General features: G+C 40.6%; 1 protein-coding gene across 5 annotated transcripts in view; it reads left to right on the forward strand.

Annotated features, from left to right (window-relative positions):
• LOC120788908 (glutamate receptor ionotropic, kainate 2-like) overlaps positions 1-26555 on the forward strand; it is a 65639-nt gene extending 39084 nt beyond the window's left edge. For all 5 annotated transcript variants that reach the window (XM_040125167.1, XM_040125169.1, XM_040125168.1 and 2 more), the window contains 10 exons: positions 5625-5768; positions 6628-6735; positions 6881-6994; positions 7114-7320; positions 8749-8972; positions 12804-12922; positions 13921-14138; positions 15216-15441; positions 19380-19630; positions 22834-26555. In XM_040125167.1, the coding sequence (XP_039981101.1) occupies positions 5625-5768; positions 6628-6735; positions 6881-6994; positions 7114-7320; positions 8749-8972; positions 12804-12922; positions 13921-14138; positions 15216-15441; positions 19380-19630; positions 22834-22998 (1776 nt within the window). In that variant the 3' untranslated portion in view covers positions 22999-26555. The remainder of the gene's footprint in view (positions 1-5624; positions 5769-6627; positions 6736-6880; positions 6995-7113; positions 7321-8748; positions 8973-12803; positions 12923-13920; positions 14139-15215; positions 15442-19379; positions 19631-22833) is intronic.
• The last annotated feature ends 404 nt before the right edge of the window (positions 26556-26959 follow it).

The following is a 26959-nucleotide window of genomic DNA, read 5'->3' on the forward strand; positions in this document are numbered from 1 at the left end:
AGACTTAGTTACCTGAGGGCTTTTTTTCCCAAGCAAAATGATCTGACAATGCCTGCTCTCCCTTCTCTGCTAGGAAGCCTGAAACAGCCATAATATACCCCATAAATCACATGTGTCACATTTCAGGGTTTTTCAACTCTCGTCTTTTCATTTTTGTACTGGAGAGAAACTTCTCAACGCATTGACTCCGTTCCGTCGCCCAGGGACTCATGTAACACGTCAATGCGTGAAATACATGGTTAGATCATACATCACAATTCAGTTACTATAGTAAAAAGGGCTTAACCTTAAATTACTGAATAAACAGAGGCAAAGAGGAACAAAAACTGAGTGAATTCGAAAGAAATAAAAGCAGCTAATACATAAAAATGTTGAGACAATTGAGGTATCAGAAATCACATAACATCACATCTGTAAACTGTATGCCCATCGGACTTTAAAGGAATAGTTCAGCGTTTTGGGAAATATGTGTATGGCACTGTCATATCTGTTTGCTCAGTGTAAAACTGAAGCCATGAGATTGTAGGTTAATAGCTTAGCATACAGACTGGAAACAGGTAACCAACTAGCCTGGCTCTGTCCAAAGGTAACAAAATCTGGCTAAAAGTATCTCGAAAGATCACAAACTAACACATTGTATCCCCTTGTTTAATCTGTACAAAAATCAAAGTATATAAACAACAGCTTGTGCAGTACGTTACCCCCAGTAAAACCACAATGTGTAGTTTTTTTTTTTTTTGTTAACTCTGGACAGAGACAGTCGTTATGTTAACCTAAGCTAACCGACTGCTGGCTCCAGCTTTATATTGGACAGACAAGAAAGTGGTATTGCTCCTCTCATCTAATTCTCAAAAAGAGAGTGAATAAGCATCTTTTGGAGGCAGTATTTATTTTTTTTATTTGCTGAAACAAAAAGTCTTCATTAATTATGTACAGTAATTTCCTACAAGTATCCATTTCCTTCATGAGAATTTCATCTTGGCAGATAAAACAAATACAATAAGTCACTCAGTGTGGGTGGTATCTTGATTAAAGTAGAATAATTGGTGTATTTTTGACATAAGACTCGGCTTGACTAGGGAAGATTTAATTACTAAAAATCATACAGTTTAGAAGTGCAGCAATTTAGCTGACAGCAGAATTTGTGACTGTGATACTTATGCCGACTGTGCAGTGAAGCAGCACAAATACATATAAACTATGGAATGAAATGAATAATTACCTCCGTCTTCTATCAAATCATCAAACCCCACGGGTCTGTCTGTGATCTGAGGGCAGAGTGACTTCAGCGCCGAGAAAACAATGAGCTTCTCTCACTCCCGCTGACATTGTGACTCTGATGCTGATGGCAATGCTGCCTGTGCGTGCGTGTGTGTGTGTGTGTGTGTGCGCGTGCGTGCGCCGGTGCGCGCGTTGTTGTTGCTGTGTGCCTGGCAGCTGCAACCCAGCGATGCATGGTGAATAACAGGTCAGTGCTAATCTCATTAGGCCTAATCAGATGTATGTGATATGTATAAACAGTGGAGTTCCACTGTACACAAGCAGCTTCAGTACACGTCCATCACCGAACGGGTAGTAGTGTGTGTGGTTAGAGGAATGCTGGGGAAAGGATGAGTGATTGAGAAGAGGTGAGGAGAGAAAGGGAGATGTCATTTTTCAGGGTGCTACATTATCAGAGGAATTATGGAATTATGCACAGGTGGAGAGCTGGTGTGAATACTGATGCAGTGAAAATGAATATATTTGGGTAAACACACAGACACACAAGCACACACACACACAGCACCTAGCTCAGTAGAGTTTGCAGTTCACCTGTTTATAAATGAGGAAACTGCATGCAACTACGACAAATGAGGCATGCCTCTGGGAAGCCTGCAAGTTGAGGTTCGTCGCTGTGTCTGAGTGTGCTCGCATTTTTGCGTATGTGGCGTACACACATCTTGCTAATTCGTTCATGCATGTGTGTGTCAATATTTTTGTGTTCCTCACGTATCGTGTTTATGAGAGAGAGAAAATGCAAACATGAACTAAAACATCAAGGGCTGGAAATGAAGATGTAAGGTGTGAGTCATGAAATGAAGGAAAGAGGCATCTACGCTGGTACATTTATTGAACGAGATGGAGATTGTGTGATTTCAGATTGTTATTTGGGTGTTTGAGTGGGAGAGAGAGACAAAGAAAGGTTAGAAAAAAAAGGCAACAAGGGTTTTGGGCATCTTGTTTGAAACCTTCTCCCCTCTCTGGTTGAGTGTCCCCAGGGTTCGAGATTGGATTCACTTAAAGCACTTAAAACATCCCACAGGACTTGGGCTTGGCTCTGAAATAAATATCAAGATCACTCTTGGATTTGTTTTTAAATTGAATGCAATCTGCCAGAGCTGGGAGCCATCATTTCTCACACACACACACACACACACAGCCCCCCCCCCCCCAAAAAAATCTCTCCTTTTTCCACTTGATACCAGCCTCTTTGTTTCCAACACAAAAGGATTTCCAGGAATTGTTCTGCTCGAAAGGCAAGAAGGAACAAGATCTTTGCCATATAAATAATTTGAGCTGGGCAAAATTTGATGTATCATGGCAATCATTTAAAAGTTAAAAGATGGGGGAAATACTTCCAGGAATAGTTGCTAAGTTGGAGGAGAAGCTCACAGACTGACATAAATCATTCAAAAAAAAAGAGGCTGATGGGGGATTCACTGGAGTATTTTGCCCTCGAAGTGCAAACTCAGCAGCGTACACAAATGTGTTTATACTGTACAACCTCTAATAAACTCCTGCTCTTGAATAAGCTGATGTATCTTGTAACCAAATCGATCTTTATGTTCCAATAAACAAATTCCTGTCTCTAGTATTGCCCAGTTAAAAAAAAAAACACTGTTGCAGATGAAGCATGTATATATTGTTATCACTGTAAAACTGTCAGTGTAGCATTTTATAAGGCTTTTTCAAAGTCTTCTGCACGCATAGTGTATATGATTCATCATAAAGTAGTCTCTTTCATTTACCAAATTCATTTTAGCATATTATATGCATATAATATGAAATGCCTGCTTATCACTACTGCGAGCTGTTCAATCTTTTTTTGCAGTTATAAGTTTATTCTAAAAAGAACTGCACAGTAAAATGTCTGTTTTGGCAGTTAATTCAATCTCACATTTACTCATAAAATCTTTCATTTCCTCAAACCATGTGAAATATTTGCCACAGGATGAGATAATCCCACTTGTTTCCAGTGATTCCATAATAGGGTTTAATTTTTCTGCAAAGTATTAATATCTTGAAACAAAATAAACAGAAAATGTATTCATGGAAAATAAATGAAACTGTCTCACCTCTGGCTGATTTTGTTGTATTTTGATGCAAAACCAAACTTAAAGGATACTAGAATAAACAATCTGATATGGATGCTCTTTCTTCTGCATATAGCCTAGGGATGAACAAAACGTTTAGTCAAATATACAAGGCAACATCTGTTGAGCTTATGACATGAATTATTAGCCTTCTGTCACACATCAAGGTTGTGCTAAAATATCCCAGCTGGATTTTATCCGAGGCCATAATTCAGTATCAAAAGAAAAGTAAAAATAAACCTCCAAGCAGAACTTTAAGACTGTCTGTTTTTAGAAAACAAGTTGTCAGATTTTTTTTGTTTTTTTTTTCCAGAAGTGTTTTTCACAGAATATATTTATAGCTATAATGATTTATTGGAAAAAGCAGTGCATTTTGTAGTTTGACCCAAATGAATAAAGAGTCTGTAGCTAGAGGAATGCAATATTAATTGATTTGAAAGTCAAGGCTGTTGGAGGAAAGTGAAAGAGGTCACAAGCAAAACAGAAGTGAAGAGAAATTAATGAAGAATTTTAAAAAAGATTAGTAGAAGCAGATGGGTTTTTTTTTGTTGTTGTTTTTTTTGAATTTCATAAATTCATCCATGTTACTGCCAAACTGAAGTCAATCGAAAAATGAATTTTTATGAATAAATGAGTTCAAAATGTATCATGTACTTTTGAAATGGAATGCAGTGGACTGAAACTGAATGAATGTGAAACTTTTCTGAATTCAGACTGAGCTTTTTTTGAAAATGCATCCAGAGAAAAAGCTAGATTCAGTCCAATAGTACGTCTTTGTACATACAGTAGCTTGTAACGCAATAATTGGATGATTGTATGTGATGAACTTTCCGTTCAGTGGAGAAAATGGTGTTTGGATATCGGCTGTGCATAAAAATCCTCCTCTCTATTCAAGAAATAGATTAGTGGAATCGCAGACTCTTTTCCTAATCAGCGTTTGCCATGAACACCACCACACACACACACACTAGCACACATCCACACACTGCCGGCACTGGGAGAGCAGATATGGCTCTAGCTGTTCCCATTCCCAGGGACGCAGCGGGGATGAAAGAGTGCAGAGATTGGTCTCCCATCCTCTGATCTGCTGCTGCCTTTGACATCAGCCGCCACCAACTCCACAACACAGAAGAACTCGGGGAAAAGCTAAAAACTGACAATCTGCCCACCACCGCACACACATTAACTCCCTCTCATCCTCTCTATCTTGAATTTCCTCCCTCCTCACTGTTGGATGTAAGATTTATTTCTTTAATTGGCCTGCCACCATAAATAAGTTTTGAATAAATTGTATGTGAAGCATAATTTTTTGCCCCTCCTAGACCCTTCATGCATTCTTTTCTCCCATGTGGATGGCGTGGATGCTTCACTCCGCCTATAGAGACAACATAGGGAGATGATATGAGCTAAGCAGCAGCTCAGCGGTCTCCTGCTTTGTGCCTAGCTTTACCGGAGCCCGGCTCATTCTCTCTGACAGCCAGCTCATCCACATAGACCCTATAGCTGCAGATTCTTTGTGGTCTCAAAGTCATTTTTCATACTCCCTCGCAGGTTGGTCACCCAGGACTTGTCAAATTAGATCAATACAGTGTATTTAAGCCTGTGTGGGACCATGGAAAGAGGATCTGAGCTCAGCTGTAACGTGTTGATCTGGGTAAATGTGGAGTGTCTCAAACTGTGTGTACAGACAGCATGAAGTGAATTCATGTGTGCCAAGGCAGAGTGGTAAGGATAAATCTCAGCATGTCAGTGTGTGAAATTTGAACTTGACATTTCCTTTTGATGTCTTATCACTGGGGTTATATGGATGACCATTCACCATGTACCCCGGCTACGCTCTGTGTGTGTATTTAGCATGTTACACCAAGTGTGCCGATCCAAGTTGTCCTGTCTGCTCTGGTGCCTGTTTTGCGTTCCCCCTCTCTGGGGAATAGGCACACCCATCAGGAACCATTAGTCTTCTCGCTGACAGGCCAGCCTTGCACTGAGAGACTCTCCCTGGCGGAGCTTTCTCATTGCCTTAGACAGTGGTCGGGTATTTTTACTAACAGACTGAGACACTGTGCCATTTGTGCAGGGCATTTACTGCTGGCATTACTCCTAATTTATGTTCTCTTGTCCCGACTAAGGAGTAAAGCAAGTCACCCGAGACTTCACACAGTTTCTTATGTTCCTCTGCAGGTGAACAAATGGATGGATTAAAGGTCATGTGGACAAATGTAGCGACAGGTGTTATAAAAATGTCTAATAACATTACCATCCTGTTTGCAGACGGATGCGGCGCTGATGTATGACGCCGTACATGTGGTGGCGGTGGCAGTGCAGCAATCACAGCAGATCACCGTCAGCTCTCTGCAGTGTAATCGCCACAAGCCGTGGCGCTTCGGCGGGCGTTTCATCAGCCTCATCAAAGAGGTACAAGTCCATCACTACTATCAATTTGCACTCTGTCTTGACCTCTGACCTATGGGATCCACTGAACCCTGTAGCTCTGCTGTTTTATATTGATTAGGGCAATCACGTGTTTTGCAAGCATTTTCTTTGTAAATCACTGAAATGCTTTCATTGAACTTTATTGCATATTATGAGTGTGGTTTTCAGAGCAAACATTTGTTCGCTTGGAGAAAATTGTGATCATGATAAAACGTATATAAACATCCCAAACAAGCTATTGCCTAATCTTAATATACTCTCGAAAATCTTCATCACATTGTAATCTAAATAACCACTGCATTATGCACAGTAACTACATGTTGTTGTTGTTTTTTTTCATTCTTTCTCCTGCTTTTTCTCCTTGCATACTTCCACTCATGTTTATGTCAAACCCACCGTGTGTCTCCTTAACTCTAGTCAGGGTCAGCCATTTGCTTTGTTCTACAAAGCTCTCTGGATGGTATCATTGCAGGTAATTTTCAGAATGAGCCATTGTAGTAGCTGGCGCTTCCTCCCCCTTCCCGTGTCTGCTGTCGCTCTCCATGCCCGTCTGTACCTCCAATGGCTTTGAAGTGAAACTTCAAGCACAATGAACCACATGCATAATGAAGTCTCACCTGTCAAACTTGCTTCTATTCTTGCCGCTTTATTGTTTCTTGTTATGTTGTTGAGATAGACAGTGAGGAGAGAGCCAGCTGGAATTCATAATTGGGAAAGAAAAACTTTTATGGTTAGAGGTTGAATTGATATTGTTGAGAAAGACAATACCTTAAGGTTAATGGAATGACTGTCCTGAGAGCCGAGAATTTTAGTTTATTATGCCGTATATCATTGTCTGTAGGCTCACTGGGATGGTTTGACAGGACGTGTTCTCTTCAACAAGACCAATGGACTGAGAACAGATTTTGACCTGGATGTCATCAGTCTGAAGGAGGAGGGGCTGGAAAAGGTGTGTCACTCATTAGCGTTGTGGATGCTGTGTGACTTCTGAGTCTTAAATAACAAACTGTTGGCCTGGAGGCTTTAAACTGTTTTATTTTCTATCTGTTGACAAGACAAGGTGATATTAACTTGACACTAAATAATTTCAACAGATTGGAACATGGGATCCTCCCAGCGGTCTGAATATGACAGAAACTCACAAAAGCAAGACATCCAACATCACCGACTCTCTGGCTAACAAATCCCTGCGTGTATCCACCATACTGGTAGACACAAGCAGCATACAAAAAGTCAACAAATACACACAGAAAAAAAAACAACTGTATATCTAAAACCAAACACACAGACGTCTGCACTTATACACCAACTTATTTTTCCTGTACAGGAGGAGCCTTATGTGATGTTTAAGAAATCCGACAAGCCTCTGTATGGGAATGACCGCTTTGAGGGCTACTGTATTGACCTGCTGAGGGAGCTCTCTGCCATCCTGGGTTTCCGCTACGAGTTGCGATTAGTAGAAGATGGCAAGTATGGCGCGTTGGATGAGAGCACGGGCCAATGGAACGGCATGGTGCGGGAGCTCATGGACCATGTGAGTCAACAAACACCAGAGCTGCACATAGTTCAATGCAGAACATTCAAAAATGTGGAGAAATCACCAGATACATCCAAGCCAGGGTAAAACGCTAATATGGGACACTGATTTTCATACCAAGTAATTTTGTCTAAACTAATAAAAAATCTGCGAATACAGTGGTAACATTTAATCTTGTTTCCAAAGTAAAACTAGTTAGTATTGTATAATACTTATAATAACTTATAATAAGTATTTTGTAAAATCAACTTAAACCAACTTTTCTTTATTCCAGTGCCACAACCTGCCTTATTCCTTCTTGTCTGAAGGCTCTGACTCATTTTTTAAAAAGTCTTGAAAGCCCATTTTAAATTGGAAACGGGTTGAAATATTCTTAGTACTCTGGCCTGTCTCTTTAAAATAAGGTTACAATGTTTTAAAGAGAGACTATGTAACATTTGAAAGAAGAATTAATACACTTCCCATCTTACAAAACAAGTTCATTAGTAATGAAACACATCGTTGCTCAATTTAATATGTATATCAGGGGTTTTGCTGCTATAGCCTTACCTGGTTTGTTATGACCAGTAGTTTATGGTGGCTATGGTCGGTTAACATCAGTAAACTTTAGATAGATATTGCTGACATTACTTAGTAAAGATGCTGACTTCATACCCTTCTCTGCTTGTGCTTCTGGTACGCTATGGTTTAGTATTCAACATTACTTACGTAATTGTCACTTTTGGCCACATTGAAAGCTTTTCAGCAAAAGGTACGTGGGCCCCTTAGGGATAATAAGGTTTTTAGGAGTCAAATATATACAGAAATGAATTGATAAGATAGAATTGTATGCAGTAAAATGCCTATAACAGGAAATTATGTATTTTACTTTCCATCAAGATGAATGTTAGCAGCAGTAGCCAGCACACAAAGCACAGAAAATGAAAAAGAGTCATCTACAGAATATCAAAAATCTTGAGCTGAACATTTAAGGAAAAATTCACTGTAATGCCGGCACATGGATTAGTAATGAGTAATAATGTAATGTCTTGAAGGTGTTCTTGTAAAAATACCTCAGAGCAAGCACTCAGCACCAAAGAAGGTTAATCTCACGTTCAGGGGGACAGATGGTTAATTCGTCAAAGACTAATCCCAAAATTGTTGCCTCAGTGACTCACCTTTGACACCAATTAAGAAGGATCAAACGTATAACCTGTAATTTCATGAAAAACTCAGCCTCCTACCTGCTAATCTAGCTGAACTAAAGACCCTGGCTATTTTCTCTCCTCTGTCATGGCTCTTCCTCCTGTACATATTGACCAGTGCAGCTGTCGACAGAAATCAGATGAAAATTCAATTGGCTGTTTTCTATTGGTGGAGCCATAAACACCCCCCAACACTAGCACTAACCCGCCTTTACTCCGCTCCTTTGTGATCTCATTGCAGAAAGCAGACCTGGCAGTGGCTCCTCTGGCCATCACCTATGTCAGAGAGAAGGTCATCGACTTCTCCAAGCCCTTCATGACGCTGGGGATAAGTATCCTCTACCGCAAGCCCAACGGCACCAACCCCGGGGTCTTTTCCTTCCTCAACCCCCTCTCACCCGATATCTGGATGTATATTCTGCTGGCTTGCTTGGGTGTCAGTTGTGTGCTGTTTGTCATAGCCAGGTAACATGTCAACCCTCCCTTTCCCTCCCTCCTTCCTTCCTCCACTTCCTTCTTACCTACCTGTTTGCCCGCTTTCACTAACATAGCAGCTGCTCCCTCCGGGCCTGAAGAGGATAATTCATTCAGTGAGAATCATCAAGCTGTTACTTGCAGGAAAAAAACACTCCTGGAAGAGGCAGTACATGCCTCTTTATTCTTAGATGTCTTCAGTGATGTAGATATGGTCTCATATATATCAAATATACAGTAAATATGTTGCAATAAAGAACCATACCAATGTTTTTACAAGTTTGCTTATACTTTATATGACCAAACAGCAAATCTCAGGTTTTCAGAGCCTCCCACCATCTTACCCCGAAAAGTTTTTAAAAAAAACATTATTTAAGCTTCATTATCATGCAATGATATAGTAGTTTTGAGGAAAAGGAGACAGTAAATGAGCTAAAGCAATTAGGAAAAACACTGGTATGAGTCTTTTAAATCAGTTGATTCCTCACACTATTCCAGGCATATTTGCACAAGCATTGGCAACTGTAAAGCTAGCTACCCGTTATATACCTCTTCATCAGCTGTAAGAAATGTCCAAGTACAATGGTAACATTGTACAAGTGCAATTCTTACAATGTCTTGAAGATCCCACCCCCCCCAAAACCACTGATGCATGTAGAAAGATGTGTGTTAACCCCAGGGCTCCTATTCTTCTCTTTTGATCCCGAGAGGTTTGGGTTTAATGCACATTTCCTCAAATGTTACCGGCATAATGATCACATGAGAGGAAAGCGGCAACTGTCACCTAAGTTAGCTCAGAATATGCACATTATACCCATAGCCCTTTGTTTGCACAGTTTGTCAGGGTAAGTGTAGCATGCAATCATCTTAATATTCTTCTGGTTATAATGAAGTGGCCTTCGTACCTTTATTAAATGATAATGCTCTTATCTGCGTGCCGTTTTGCACACCGTGGCAATAAGTAGTACTTGTCCTCACACTGTGTGACCAAAAATGTTCAGCAAAGCTTAAATCTGTAGAACAGGGTTTTCTACAGTTCACTGAGCTGTTTCTTTCATAATTGTAGTATTGATTGCATGACAAACAATTGATTGGTCAATCCCCCAAATGCAGAGTATATTATTTTCCTTAATCCTCTACAAACAGAGTAAGTGGAGTGAGTTTATGAAGTCCCAGTTTTGCGCAATAAAACACTAAACACCTCAATCTCACTAGGGATTCACAATGCCTTTGAACAACTTCCCACATACATACACACTTTTTTTTTTCTGACTAAATAAGCTATCTCATTTCAAGCTCCAGAGAAATACATTCCACTCAGTGTTTCCTTCCAGCTCTGTTTGTGGATGAATTGATTTCTCTCTTTATTAACAAAACAAATGGCATTCTTTCAGATCACAAAGAAAAAGTCTACCTGCCAAGAAGAATGGATGATTTAAATTGCATTATGACATGTTTACATGTAATTACAGGCTGTTGCAGTTTTGCAGGCCAAGTCCCAGACTCCTCTGAATTTAACATCCCCAACGCAGCCTCTTCACTTGGCCTGAGAGAAGAAAGGCAACAGATCTATAAAGCCAGCCAGAGTAATTAAATCTAACAGACAGTTAATGGAGGGAGCGTGTTGTGTTATTGTGGTCGGGGACGTGCGAAGGGGAAGAGGAGCGGGAGAGGGGGAGAGAGAGAGGAAGAATCTTTTTAGAATTCTGTGTGCAACTCGACATGTCCCTCGTGTTCGGTGTGAGGAGGTGACCTTACGTCTGCATGTTCCACATCCCTTTCTTCCTGGTGATCGGTCTGCAGTACACAGCCCACAGGAATACGGGCTGGCCGCAGGCAAAGGTCAAACAGAGGAGCCATCGGGCCTGGTGCATACAGAATACACATGTAGACACCGAGAGACACAAACGCAATCCAATCAAGTGTGTGTTGTATAGATTTATACCCACCACGTTTCCAAGGGCGCATGTCCGATGGCACCCACAGCTAGCCTCAAGCAGCAGCTGAACATTATATGTAACATCTGTGAACAACAACATCATTAAATCATCACAGAAAATATTTGACTTTGAGATGGATTTGACTGAGCCAATGCAAATACAGTTGCTACCACAGAGAAATGCACTCCCACACGGCTATGAAGGCGCATGCGTTAACATTCATGCGCCAGAGGCTTGATACACACAGGCATGAAAACATACACACATATGGACACGTGAGCGCACACACTGCATTCCACACAGCTCCACAAGGCCACTGTGCCATTTCAGTTGCCTGTGGTTCCAAGGAGACAGAGCTCATTGACATTCTAGTAAATCAGGCATCCTGATGGGGTTGACAGGAAGAATTATAGTGTGTCATCACAGCCGTGACCACGTAGATGATTCTCAAGGGGCCAGCATAGAAAATAGCTGTAAAGGAAGAGCAATATGACAAAAATGTTGCCACATTCACGATGCTTGTAATATAAGACCGTTAATTAGGCTGCTGCGGCAACAAAGAACGATCAAATGACATATCTGTACATAAACAGGAGTCATGCAGTGTGGTAAGCAGTTGTTACCATGCTGCTCTCTGCATGGTGACAACTGCTTGCTATTTTGTAAACATAGTACACTATATGTATACTCTCTCTCTCTGTCTCTCTCTCTCTCTCTATATATATATATATATATATATATATATATATATATATATATATATATATATAGATATAGATATAGATAGATATATAGATATAGATATAGATAGATATATAGATATAGATATAGATAGATATATAGATATAGATAGATATAGATATATAGATATAGATAGATATAGATATATAGATATAGATATATAGATATATAGATATATAAAATGTTTATGTTCTTGTGTGTCTCTAAAACCTGTAGTTGACCAATAGCATCACCGCGTTGTCTGATGAACCCTTAAGATCCCGTCCACGGGCTTATTAGCATGCGGCATATTGGGGAAAAGCTCCTAAACAGCCTTACCCGATGGGCCCCTCAACTCTGCATAAGCAATGTTCCCTTTATCAACCACTTCAGCACAAACTCAATCAGTTCCTGATGCTTAATGCTAACCCAATCACCCTGCGCTAATGCCATGCCACTTTTGCTTAGGGTAATAAATGAGAAATGTCCACAACTGACCTGAAGACACTGACAGTCAGCTGAGACAGGCAGCAGGAGGATGGGGGTGAGGAGGAGGAGGTTCATAGGGGAAGCAAGGTAATCTTGAAAAAAATGACGTACAGGTTGTTGGGGTGGGAATGCACAGGGAAGGGAGCAGAGATGAAGGTGTAGAGGGAATGTGAGAAAAGAGGAAAAGCAGCAAGGGAGAGGAAGAGCAGAGATGACTGTTGGGACAAGAGAAGAAAAAAGTAGAGCACAAAACCCACACTGGTGGTGTGAGGAGGATAAGGCGCATAGTAATGGTGATTGCAGTTGCTGGGGGAAACACATAAAGGCTCCCGAGTCAGTGAATCCAAATGAGCTCCAAAGATCATCACGTACTAGGGCATTATTACCAGTGACAGTCTTATTCCAGCCTATTGATCAGTTCCAACAATAAACTGATGGCATTTGAATATGCCAATAAGTTGATCTTAGTGAAAGCTTGAATGATTTGCTTTGGTCACTGCAGAAGCTTTCACCCTGAGGCCACAACACAGGATTCCTGCACATTTACATTCCCTTTGTTCCTGCTCACAGTGTTTTAAAATGTGTGTTTTATCTGCCGTTTAATCTGCACCAGGGAACACACTGTTCTTTGCTCTGTGCTGACATATCTGTCTCTGTGCTCTCTCCTTTATAGGTTTAGCCCTTATGAGTGGTACAACCCGCATCCATGCAACCCCGACTCAGATGTAGTGGAAAACAATTTTACGCTGCTCAATAGTTTCTGGTTTGGAGTTGGGGCTCTCATGCAGCAAGGTAGTTGCCTCAGCCTGTGGCTGCTGTTGCTCTGTGGAGCTGGAGCTCTCTATATCCCACTGTCTCTGAGGGCTGGGTTGTTTTATACAAGCCAGCTGCAACAGAGAGACCTCTGGGGGTCCCAACAGAATTTAGAGTAAATGGGCATGTAATGGTTTTTTCAATTAATCAACTTAGCTCATAGAAACATAGAATAAAGCTACAGTATTGAGAAATGTATATATGGGAGGGATGGACTTGAACAGCCCTCATACCACTTGAGTAACAAAAAATTACCCTTGTTTTAAAACCCTGATTTAGAGATTAGAATTTAAAGAAATATATATAAATGATTTTATCAACAGTAGCTCGAATAGCAAAACTACTGAGAATTTTTTGAAATAACATGCAGTCTGTAAATCCGCTCTTCATCACAGTGAGGATAGCACTATAATACCCATTGTCCTCTCCTCTTGCCCTTGGCCCATCAGCACCTAGAGATCAGTGGGGTGTGGAGTCAGGATGTGAGGTTACCTTGGGTACATGAATCTCTGGCCCAAACAGCCTGTCACTTCTCCACACTGTTCTGAATGATCGATATTGAATGTGTTTATTTGATTTGATTGATTAATGCAAAGCCCCTTGTTCTCAGGGGACACTTTAAATAGCACTTTTCTGTGTTTCCTGCATTATATAAAGCACTCAGTTGTGACTGAGACAAGACAATTTCACTGTTTTGAAATCCAACAGTCAAATGTTTTGAGAGCTCTCTCAAGTGGCTTCGTCTTGAAGCGAGTGGCGTACCCTCAGCTCAAAACTTGAAGAGAGTTCTTGAATCAAGTTTTCTTTCTTTTTTTTTTTTTTTTTTTTTTTTTTTTTTAAAGGATCTAATCTTATCTTGTTTTTCACATGATCAGAATAAACAATTAGATACAAGATTAGAATCATGATGAGGACTTGCTGAGATGAATACATTTTGCAGTGTAACATTCACCCCTTCCACCTCCCTCCCACACCAGGCTCAGAGCTCATGCCCAAGGCCCTGTCAACTCGAATAGTGGGAGGCATCTGGTGGTTCTTCACCCTCATCATCATTTCCTCGTATACGGCCAACTTGGCTGCCTTCCTCACCGTGGAGAGGATGGAGTCGCCCATAGACTCAGCCGATGACCTGGCCAAACAAACTAAAATCCTGTACGGGGTGGTGGAGGACGGTGCCACTATGACCTTCTTCAAGGTAGCTGTGTCTGCCAGGGTGTTACAGAGTGGCTTTATGAGGACCCTTTCTTTCTCACTTTTTAAAGTTATAATCTTTGAGATTCTGGTTCTGTTTGATTTTGGCAACACCTGTGGGTTTTGGGTGGTAACAGTAAGTGCTGTCTAATACTACGGCAACTACTGCTCGAGCAGTTACTTTGTCATTAATGCAACACAGGAGCAACTGGTGTATCTTACAGCACAGCCCCACAAAGTCATGTTGTTTTGATGAAGAAACAGTCAATTATAATTGCAATAATAACTAATAGCTGCAGGCTGATTTCATTCTGCACATGGGGCAAGTAGTTTTTCACACCAAAGCAACCCGCTGTGCGGCACGTTACCTGAATCCTCAACCAACAACTCAATGTTGCTGCTCCTTCTTGTTCCTTAACATCATGCAATATTTTAAACTGATTCGGGGCCAAAGAAATGCTGAAAATGATCCCGTCTTGTTTTGTAGATGCATTTTAAAAATTGCATTTATTTCACAGTAAAAGCCACCTTGTGTTTCACCACGTCAGCACTTTAAGCACGAAGCAGCAGCAGTAGGAAATGTTCGGTTTGCATTGGCTGTATCCCAATACTGCTCTTATATGGTGTTGGGATAAAGTTAAAAGCAGTATCAGTAGTAGAAGAAATACAGACATATATTGCTTCCTGTGAATTTCCTCATGCCAAGGCAGACATGAAAACTACTATATAAAGAGGTAATTACAGAATGTAAATACATTGAATGGCTATTGCCGAAAAAAATGCCAATCACAAATAGCATTCAAATAACGGACTTTGATTTCATGAAAACTTTGAGGATTGTAACTGTAACCTCCTTTCTTTTTCATAAAAATAACAATATACGCAGACATTTCTATCTTTTGTTTCTCAAATAAGTTTGGTAACTTCATTTTGCAATGACATTAACCCCATAACCCACATAATGAAAAGTTACACACTGACACAAAATTCTTAACAGTAGAGCTTAGAGTCGACCACCATATATGTTCCTAAAGCTGCTTCTGATCTCATTCCTCTCCCCTTTTTTTCTGGTGACTTGCAGAAGACAAAAATCTCCACCTATGACAAGATGTGGGAGTTCATGAACAGCAGGAGGCAATCTGTGATGGTGAAGAACGCGGAGGAGGGCATCCAGCGTGTCCTGACCTCGGACTATGCCTTCCTCATGGAGTCCACCACCATTGAGTTTGTCACCCAGCGCAACTGCAACCTCACACAGATCGGAGGCCTCATAGACTCCAAAGCCTACGGAGTGGGAACACCTATGGGTGAATGACCTCAAACCTCTATACGCCTCTTTGTTGGCTGCTGTGTTGTAAAGTGCTCCAAAAAAAAGGCGCCATTCGAGATTTCTTTTTTTTTTTTTTTTAAGCCATAATGATTTTCTCCCAGGATAATTATCAGGGTAGAGAAGCAAACCTGGGTTAAAAAATATTCACAAATACTTTTAATGGTTTGCTTTAACCTACTTTGGGATCAAATAAGGCGAGATTATGAGTGCAAGACAGTGAAACGATCACAGGAAGCAACTCGAAAGCCAATTTAGTGCAGCTCCCTGTGAGTTACTTGACACCGTCTCAATTGATTCTGAACATTAAACCACGACAAAAAAACACTTCAGAAAGTATAAAACAAGCACTAAGAACTGTTTCAAACTGCTTATTTGACCCAGCGCCTGATAAAAATTAATATTCTAACATTTTACAGTGCCATTATCCTATGATGAAGCAGATGAGATAAAACCATCAAAACCACCATTTTTTGACATTTTAGCAAATGATATCATGAATCAGATATTTCTCCCCAAAAGTTTTGTTGACTATAAAGCATATGTCAGGGTTCAGAACCCCGGCACTCCCACTGACCATGGCTGAAAGCTGGTGATGAGCTGGTGATGGTTCCAACCCCGGTTTCACGGAGGTTAGCGTGGTCATGGCGAGGCCAGGGGGAGCACTGCGACCGAGTATAATGGCCACATCGATCATCAGTGATATGAAGGCCATCAAAATATAGAGGATTAATTCTGGCCATCCACATCTGGACCCGGCTGCTGCTGATGAGTGTGAGGCCGTTATAGATCTGCAGGGATGCCGTGATTGCCATGGCTGTGACAAAGCTGAGGTGATGCTGTGAAATATAGTCCCACTGTGGCTCCATGAGTGCAGAAGTACTTACACTGATGCCCTTGAGATGGACACATAGACCTAGAGCATGGATCAGTGCTTTTTTCCATTCATGTGGAAGCATTGTGTATCAAATATATGACTAAAATAAAGCCCAAATTACTTTAATTCAGCAATAAGTGGTTTAGTATTTAAATGCATAAAAAATGATGATTTTAAAATGTCCACTTTCAAAGTTATTACTGCCCAATCACTCATTTCAGTCTCTAATCCTGATGTTCATTGCTCAGTATTTCAGAAATAAAGCTGATTATAGCCTGTAAAATGTTTCTTCTGCGATAGCAAAGGTCTGGAGATAATTATGTTAGTAGTTCAAAGGGAGTTCTGTTTTCATGCCGGCAGTCCTCCTCGAAGAGTAGGAAGATTTTATTTCTTTCAGATAGTGGCTTTCTCCTTTTGTCCTTGTCCCATACGCTATGAAGGCCTCGGCCTGTACGTCAACCTTTAGCCCTTGACTTTTAACCCACTGAGCGCCGTTTAGCAGCTCATTCCCTGTAGGGCTGTTACATTAATAACCCGGAGCAAGCCATATAATAAGTCTTAACCTATGGCCGCATGTCGGTTTTTCACACGTCCTGTCCCCAAAACACAAATGCGTCATCTACAGCTATCGACTTAAACGTGATCACATTAATACTTGAAGGCAGACAGTGTGGGAGTGATGGATGTCCTCTGGTGTCGAACATCTGTCAGGTAGTTGTGTATGCGCAGTGTGTAAAGTACAGTGCTTTTCCATTCATGTGGAAGCATTGTGTATCAAATATATGACTAAAATAAAGCCCAAATTACTTTAATTCAGCAATAAGTGGTTTAGTATTTAAATGCATAAAAAATGATGATTTTAAAATGTCCACTTTCAAAGTTATTACTGCCCAATCACTCATTTCAGTCTCTAATCCTGATGTTCATTGCTCAGTATTTCAGAAATAAAGCTGATTATAGCCTGTAAAATGTTTCTTCTGCGATAGCAAAGGTCTGGAGATAATTATGTTAGTAGTTCAAAGGGAGTTCTGTTTTCATGCCGGCAGTCCTCCTCGAAGAGTAGGAAGATTTTATTTCTTTCAGATAGTGGCTTTCTCCTTTTGTCCTTGTCCCATACGCTATGAAGGCCTCGGCCTGTACGTCAACCTTTAGCCCTTGACTTTCAACCCACTGAGCGCCGTTTAGCAGCTCATTCCCTGTAGGGCTGTTACATTAATAACCCGGAGCAAGCCATATAATAAGTCTTAACCTATGGCCGCATGTCGGTTTTTCACACGTCCTGTCCCCAAAACACAAATGCGTCATCTACAGCTATCGACTTAAACGTGATCACATTAATACTTGAAGGCAGACAGTGTGGGAGTGATGGATGTCCTCTGGTGTCGAACATCTGTCAGGTAGTTGTGTATGCGCAGTGTGTAAAGTACAGTGCTTTTCCATTCACCCCGGCCCCACTCTCCATATCCTCCTCTCGAAGGACCCATCCTATTAGCATTTATCCAAGGCCTGCTTTGTTACGCCATCATTAATCATTTGAAATATGAGAGGAGCCAGAATCAGGGGACTCAGATACTTGATAGATTTCTCATCTTCAAATGAAGTAAGCATATGCTTTTCACATACACGTGCATACATGCATTATATGATTGCGTATTCAGAGCGCTACATTTCTACTGAGCCTGCACAGAATGTTTAGCTGCACATGTAAACTTTGCACGTCATAAAGAAAAGCACATATACCAATAAGCACACCACTGGTACACTTGCAAAAATAAAAGACTATTTAGGAACAAAGAAGCAAACACCGATATGCTGTTCAAACATCAGTGGCGCTCTATGTGTTTTTCGGTTTGTGTATTAACGTCCCCTTTGTCAGTCTAAATATGCAGAGACTCTGAGATGAAAGGGTGATGGATGGCAGCAGATAAATGATAAATGAGACAGAGAGGGGATCAGCTAAAGGGGCTGACAGGCATAACTGTATGAGAGCAGCAGACAAAGTGATGCTACCTGCTACCTGGGGCCAGATTCAGTTTTTTTTTCCCCGGGAGTTTTAGCACAAAATGTTTCCATGTTTGTAATATCGATTTCGCTTCTGTCCGCATTATAAAAATTTAACATTTTACTACTGTTTCATCTCTTTTTAGTCCTTCTGAATAAGCGCATGAGCCAAAATGCCTAAAATGGAAATGGAAATATACAACCCGGCTTCATTACATGTGATTTTTGTAAGCACATAAATGCACTAACAAGCTTTTAAAGCAGTTTATAAATGATACATGAACACTCAAAATAAGTAATAATCTTTCCTGGCCTGGTTGGGGCAGAGTGTGTGTGCTGTGCCTTGATTGGCCGTATGTTCTGTCTCACGCGCTGTGGATGGGAGAGGAACACGACCCCACTCGGGTACTCCATAACGATTACTCCTCCTTTGATCACGCCAGCACTCGCTGCCCCTTAATGCCGTGTCGCTAATTCTGGCACCACATCCCCCTGTCTGTGGATGTGGGTTATTTTACTCAACATGACATCAACATGCATAAAAACACACTGATAGAGGATCCCTGTCTCCAGTATACACATCTAATCCCAAACACATATGCACCCATGTAATGTACACCCCACTGGGCTGCTCTGTTTATATGCGCTATTTATGGCATACGAAAGTGTGTGCAAGCAGCAGCTAATTCGTCAGAATCAACAGCAGCTCGGGTACACAAAGCCCAACTCCCTGTGCATTATAATTCACGCACTGCAGAGAGGAGTGAGAATTCTGGAATCACTCTGTGAATATAGGGATTAGTGGGATTTGAAGAAGGACTTACAAAAAAACTCCCTCTAAGCAGCCAACAATAACATGACAGGTCATATGATCACAAGTGAACCAGAATGTGTTTAATACACCCACCACTTCTGATTTATATATATATCTAATATGTCTCTCCATCCATCAATGACAATGACATACTAAGCATAATCATTTTTCATATTTTGCTACTATCCATGTTCACCAGTCTCACGTTGTGTTTCTGTCCCCGCAGGCTCTCCGTACAGAGACAAGATCACAATAGCCATTCTGCAGCTTCAGGAGGAAGGGAAGCTGCACATGATGAAGGAGAAGTGGTGGAGGGGGAACGGCTGTCCCGAGGAGGAGAGCAAAGAGGCCAGCGCTCTGGGGGTGCAGAACATTGGTGGCATCTTTATCGTTCTGGCTGCAGGACTGGTGCTGTCAGTGTTTGTGGCTGTGGGGGAGGTCCTTTACAAGTCTAAACAGAACGCACAGCTGGAGAAGGTACTAGAGTCTTTTCTGATACATCTATTGGATTAAAGGTTCTGATTTTTTGTTGTCGCAACGACTGTTGTTTCTGTCCCAGTCATTTTATTTAAGATGTCTTTCATTTAGGATATGGCCTCTGTCATCCATCACTCCTCTTTATTCATGCCTCACATTCTTAGTTTACTTCATTCTTAAGGGAAATTGAAATTTTAAACTCGAGCAATTAAACCAAACCAAAATCAAATAAAACACAACATACATACTGTATTGCACGCTTACAGTGTTTAGTTTACTATAAACGTCTGTTCTTTTTTGTAGGTTCAGGAATTTAAAGGATATTTTCAAACCTTTCACCAGTCTACCTTAAAACGCACGCTCATATTCACAGTGAAATAGTTTTTGGTCACTCTAATTATTCCTCCTGTCCACATTGGCCGTGAAGAGATTCCTCCGTTGTTCTTGTAACCTACCCACTTGATGTGTCTAACGCAGACTGCTGAAGCCTCAAATTAGCCTCTGCTGAACTTTATAAAGCATTTTTGCACAGAGTGAGAACTATGACCCCCCCCCCCCCATCTTAATTTAAAATCTCATCAAAATGGAGTCCCCTCACGACCAGCATGAGCAGACAGAACAATTACTGCAACTATTTCAATGTGTATATATGGGCATGTAATTATTGTTTTTTAAAAAATGAGAAAATGTGAGCTTAGCCTTTAATCATGTGATTTGAAACATTCACCGTGCGTACAGTGCGACATATGTGCAGCTTTTTTTTTTCTCCTGCCTCTGGTTATGTTTCTTTCTAGCAAGAGACTGAATACATTTCAGGCTGTTCTATCTGTGCTCTATTTTAGTACTGAGTGCACATGATTCATCACACAGTGTGGAGTTTATATTTTAGGGCACTTTAACTTGTGCAATGATGTTTCCGGATAATTGTGAAAATCCGTTTGATAGTGTATTTTAATTATTTACATTTACAGAATTATCTCAGCGTAGCGGCGTGTTACTTTATTGTAATAGTAATTCGTTTCTGGATTTTTTTTTTTTTTTTTTTTTTTACAGGATGCATATATTTCAGAGCACATCTTAGTTATCATTAATCAAGGGCCACAAGACTGGGTCGCAATATTCAGATAATTTGCAAATGCCACAGTCTCTATGCTGCCAAGGTGCTAGTAATTTACATGCTGACAACAAGCCTCTCCTCTATTTTCTCGCCCTGCCAACCTCCTCCACCCTAACATCCCCAGCTTTTTTTTTTTTTTACCCACCTTATTCCCCATGTTTTCCCCATCAGTCTAATCCATATCCCTCCTCATTGTTTTTCACCATCCCCTTTCTGCCCCTCCATACTTCTGTAATCACTCATCTTCCCTAGTATACAAAATATCTCATTCGCCAAACAAGTATATGTAAAAATGGAGGAAAAACAAAAATACCTGGTACATAAGCCACCCACAGATATCCAGCTCACACGCCTACGCACATACACAAACAAAAATAATAGCTTCACACTTTAATGCTTTCCCTCCTCTTTTAAATCTATTTTCCTCCTACACCCCCTAAGAATTTGAATTAGATTTTGCATAATCAGAAAACTGAATGTATGGAAATTTGTCTTGGCAACGTTGATGCACAAGCATATTGACATTTTATAGGATTTCACACCACATGCATTATGCAGGGACAACAGAGGCTCATATTACAGAAGTTACATAACGCATGTCACTGTGAGGGGGTGACTGATGTTTTAAAAGAAGGTACCAATATTTTGGGATTTAATCCGCTGAAGTGGATGTTTAGTCCTTTGTTCGATATCTTTACATTTTCCTGTCACATGCCAAAAATTTACAAGTGTTGAATGTTTTGCTCAATATTTGGTTCTTGGTATGGTGCGAAAGGCTGGGAACAGCATTCAGACCTTTGTGAGACAGTAAAGCTGAAAAGGGTGAAATCTTGGACACATCAGACCTGTTATTCAAACAAATATTGTTTAGGAATCAAATGAACTGGTTTTGACCCTGTTTGGTCTGTCCATTGCTGAAACTCAACTTGAGTTTTACAACATTAAGGTTTAACTTTTGCAGCTGGTTCGAAAAGTTTCAATCTATCATCGACTGCTGCTACATCTTTTTTCCATTTTCTTTTTTATTTTCAGCTTGTTGATGATACTACTCAGTAGAATTATCAGACCCAATGCATTTTTTACAAAAAGGGCAATGTTAAAGGGGTATTTCACCTACTTTACACATGAAGATCGGTTTATTCATCACGAGGAGTACCACTTAGCCTGTAAAAACGGTTGTATATTGTCTCCTCTGGCTCTGAAGGGGCTTTCTGAAGTCTAAGAAATCATTTTAGATTGGGTTTTAGACTTAAATTCTTTTGAGAGAAAACCTGTGTTGCAAACTGGGCATCTGGGGTTTGTAAGACGAGGCAGGGAGATGAAAGACCAGGCAACATAGTTATGCAACATGAAACCAATATATACAAAAAGATGAAGGAAAAGAAAAAAATTCAAACGAATTAATGGCATTAAAGGCACCATTTTCATATCAAGCTATATGATGCCCAGTAAATCATTAATGTTGATTTAATGTGAAGCTCAACTGATTTTTGAAGTATTAATGCCACTATGTGAAAAAATGTTTTAAAAATTCGTCGCCCAATGTTGGTGCCCCCTAGTGGCAAAAAAAGAAACTGTGGCCGACATCGGTGCATGCCACTAAACCCCCCCCCCCCAGATGGGTTGAAAGAACACATTCAATAGACTGCACCCAAATACATACACACACATAACACATGTATGCACACACGTACACACGCAATCTCATCTGACACATTTGTTTTTGTGGTATATTTTCCGCAAAAAAAACAAAAAAAATAATATCAGAATAGTTTGAAAAATGTTATAATCGCATAAAAATTCTACACATAGTGGTTTTAATAGTGGACAGTCCAAACAGTGTTACCAATGGATTCTTACAATATGTAAGCAAATAAATTTTCATCACGTTTTCTAGACAGTTTTGTAGTCTAGGAGAAACCTCCACCATAATGGCAAAGGAACTAATGTCTAGCCAATTCTGTATTGACTAAAACACTAGTATAGGATATATATTCAACACAGGAGAGTTGTGTAGGTTTGAAGAATGTGGCAGACATCATGGTGCCAGCCATAACTTTTCCCCCTTTCCTGATGCCCTCTGCAGCGATCGTTCTGCAGTGCCATGATGGACGAGCTGCGCGTGTCTCTGAAGTGCCAACGCCGTCTCAAACAGAAGCCTCAGCCGCCCGTCATCGTTAAGACAGAGGAGGTCATTAACATGCACACGTTCAACGACAGGAGACTCCCAGGAAAGGAAACCATGGCATGAATCTGAAAGTAACCCGTGCACACCCCCTCAGTAAACAAACATGGAGGGGAGACTGGGTCGAATTACTGCTGACTTAACCGCAAACTGAGGTTAGCAGTCAAAACAGGATTCCTTTTGAACCCACTTGCTTATGTAGATAGATGTTTCCTGTGGAAATAAAGATACCTGAGCAGTGTCACCTCACTGTGACGTTCACTTTTTGAAGGGAGCTGGAAAGGAAGGACTCATGGGTTTGTGTTGATAAAGTATGTAAATTGAAATGATTCCAAGCAGGTTTGGGGCAAGACACAAGTCTGGTCCACACTAGAAGTGGACTGAAACACACACAGACACACACATAACACATGTATGCACACATATACACACACATACACACACTGTTCTCTTGACACCTGTGCAGAGCAGAAAACTTTATTGTGACAATAACACCAGATGTAGTTTTTCTGTTGATGTCAATGCCCTTTTGTCTTACCTCCATGTGTATGTGACCCCATCAGTCCCTCCCTTCAGTGGTTTCAGTTTCTTTCAAATGATTTGAACAAGCACTAATCTCACACCAACGAAGAGAACGTCAGACAGAGCCAAATGGTTTACTATGAACTGATGTATAACAGTGATATTTAGTTTGAAATCATCTATGCTGACCTTGTTGAATACTCATTGTTTTCTTCTGTAATGCCTTTCTTGTGCCAAAGTTCTGCCATTGTAAAGAACTTTCTGCCATGCCTATTATGTTCAAAGCCTCTACAAGCAACGTATAGTGTCAAAGTCCTTATTCATGTCCGTCCTTACACACGGTCTGCAGTTTTCACTCTGTATCGGTTGTTGTTTAAAAATGCAGTATTTCTACAAAAATGTTTGTTTTTGTACAAGAACAAGAAGTTTTGTAGTACTTTGTATCATGGTAGCCCCTGCTGTGGACAACATATGTAGCAGATACTAACTCAGCCCTCAAACTCTTGACAACTGGTGGCTAAGGGGCTTTCAAACTCTGCTGTGTAGGGTTCATCTCTCTCTCATCATTCAGAGATTCTGTCTTTTTTTTTTTCCTGTCAGTCTCGTGGGGCCTGCTGTACATAGTGTCCGGGGACAATGTGGTGGATTTTGGTGGGTAGGGACAACGAAACTCTAAACGAAGGCGGTGACTCATTCTAGATATTGCAACTGTCAGCAAAGTCCTACCGACAACAAATGTGGTTAACTAAGGGTAGCTATGATGAGTCACCATGAAATACATAGTAAAACACGCAAGTGTTGCTTATGGTAAAGATAAATGTAGAAACCAGGCGACAATGTCATCATCACACTACATTTTAGCCTTAGGAAACTGCCAAAAGTTTGACTAGTATCAAGTCTTAAAGTTTCACGTTTTTAAACTTGTGAAAATAATTATATAATTATACTATATACTATAGCCAATACTGGGTTTTTTAGGCCAATACTGATGATGATATATTGGCCAATAGTAACTGTTTTAACCTAAATACATAACATAAACAAACAATTTTGATATGGATACATACTAAGCGGGATAGGTGACTGCTGTAAAAAAGCAACTCGTCAGTGCTCTCTGGTGGACAAACTTTCTTTAAATTACCTTAGACCTAGTTTGGCATTTCTTTACTGAAAATTCCTTGTTACTGACATATACATCCATACCAATATATCTGATATAAGCTAATACCGGCCGTTATATTGGCCTGGCCAATTTATTGGTCTCTCTCTAAAAATAATCAGTCAGTGCATTAAAGGTGCCATATGTAAGTTTTCGCTGTCGCTACATAGCCGACGTTAGTATTAACAGCTGTTTACTTACAAGTCCAGAAGAAACGTTGCGAGTTTAGCATCAAACTTCATTCCTTTACTCACCATGAGCTGTGTCCAGCAGCGGAAAGCATTGCCAGTGTTAGCTGTTTGCTTCTATTCCGATCACCTCTTTTCTTCTACTGAAGTTAGCAGGCTAACCAGCGAGCCCTGGCCCTGCCGGCCCGTCTAGTCATCTTCCATAGCGAGTCATGGTAGCATGCAGGCTGCCCTCAGTGTTCAGCAGGAGAGGATGAAGAAGTGGCTCTGCCCAGACGGCGTATTGTAACCACTTATCCTGTAAACGCAACGATGGCCAAAGCTCTTGGCAAGTGACCATTATCACCACATGCTCCACGCAGGAAACCATGTTTGGCAGGAGAGGAAAACTTACATATAGCACCTTTTAAGGGTATACTGTTCAGTTAGGGGATCAATGCATAAGGTTATGAGTAAGTCATATTTTGTATGCAAATCAAGTTGTTTCAAGAATTTATTAGAAATTTGTGTCACTATCTATAACCAAGACAGAAGAGGACAGATGGCTGCTCCTGAATAAAGAAATAATGTCTTTTGATTCTAGAAAATTATGGAAACAAGTTGATTAGTATTTGAAACAGTTTCAAATAATCTCACAGCACTGGCAGATACTTTTCCCTTACTTCAGAAAACACTACCCTTAGGACTAGATGATAGACAAAAATGACTCGACAGGAGGTAGATTTTTGCACCCCAAGGTCCATTTAGTAGCTGTTCTGCAGTTTTCAGTCATATCTGACATTCTCTATCAGCAGATGGCGTTTGCTCATTTGTCACGACTTTCCATTGTCTATTTCCACTTTTAAGCTAACATGGATGAGAAGTCCTTAAAGTGCTCAGATTTTCCATAAAAATGGAAATCTGAACATTTACACTTTCAACTGGGCAACTCCATCTGCTGATGAAGATCGTGTAATTTTATCGAGAGCTACTAAATGGACATTGTGGTGATATTCTTTTTTTTAGCTGCTGATTCCAAGGTCAAGATTGAACTTGATAGGCCACTTGTGAATGTATGAAACAGTATAACTGCAGTAAGTCTGATGTGGGAATGAACAGCAGCTTCGTGGCACTTGCTGTATGTTACCATAGCAAATGTCTCACCTTCGCTCATATGCGAGGCGTCACTTCACTCACGTTGCCTCAAGTGGACTTGAGCAACTCGGGGGCGTGATGTTGATGATAGCTTACGGCCGGAGTAGATCGCTGAACCACTAATTGTCTCCAAAATGTGGATTCTCTTCGCCGAGTGACACAATCACATCTGGCCCCACTACACCTCTTACCTGTTAACTCTGTTCCATGTTGTGAAATGACAAGCATACATGGTAGTTCACTGCATCACTGCCCATGTCTTCCCACTCTACCAAGTTAATCATTCGATCTGTTATTCCAGGGATTTCAAAGACAAAGGAAACAAACAAACATCCACACAAGGGCCAACGCTTACGTTGACATCTCTGCTGTACATGAATGGATATAGTTAATGACTTATTTAAAACAACCACATATACACTTTATGAAAATTGACAGGGAAGATGTAATCATGAAACTCGTTGGCGTTCTACCAGTGTTGCTTGTCATTTTCCTCCCAGCTAGATCTACTGGCACGAGCTGAAGTGACGGAATACCTGGAAACGTTTATTGGAAATGGCTCCAAAGCTTCGCTGTCCTTTCAAAAAACAAAAATATGAGCTCATGAAATTTGACACTGATGCAAGGTTTTACAAATAATGTCATTAAAAATGTCATAATTGTAAGTTTTGCCTTACATTATTCATGCAACCTTTTCATATTCTTTTGGCAACAAATGAGCAGAAGACAAGATGTCTTTTGGTATCTCCTTTTAGAGTGCATCGATGCCATCAGGTATAATGATCAGCATTATGTCTTGCAGGATTCTGAAATGGCAGACTCTTTTAATTGATTAAATCCCCAAAGGCTTGATTTGTATTATCTGAATGAAAACATTAGGTAATTGCTAAATTGTTAATCAAATCAGGATTGTAAGCGTGTTTGGGCAGCTGTTTCCCTGACTTGCTCCCTGGCTGTTGGTGCATCTATCCACCTGGCTGTGTGCCGGGGCTGTGTACCGCTTTCTCTGACTGCACGGTTCCTA

Source organism: Xiphias gladius, chromosome 4 (genome assembly GCF_016859285.1).
Source record: "Xiphias gladius isolate SHS-SW01 ecotype Sanya breed wild chromosome 4, ASM1685928v1, whole genome shotgun sequence".
NCBI classification, from domain to species: Eukaryota; Metazoa; Chordata; class Actinopteri; order Istiophoriformes; family Xiphiidae; genus Xiphias; species Xiphias gladius.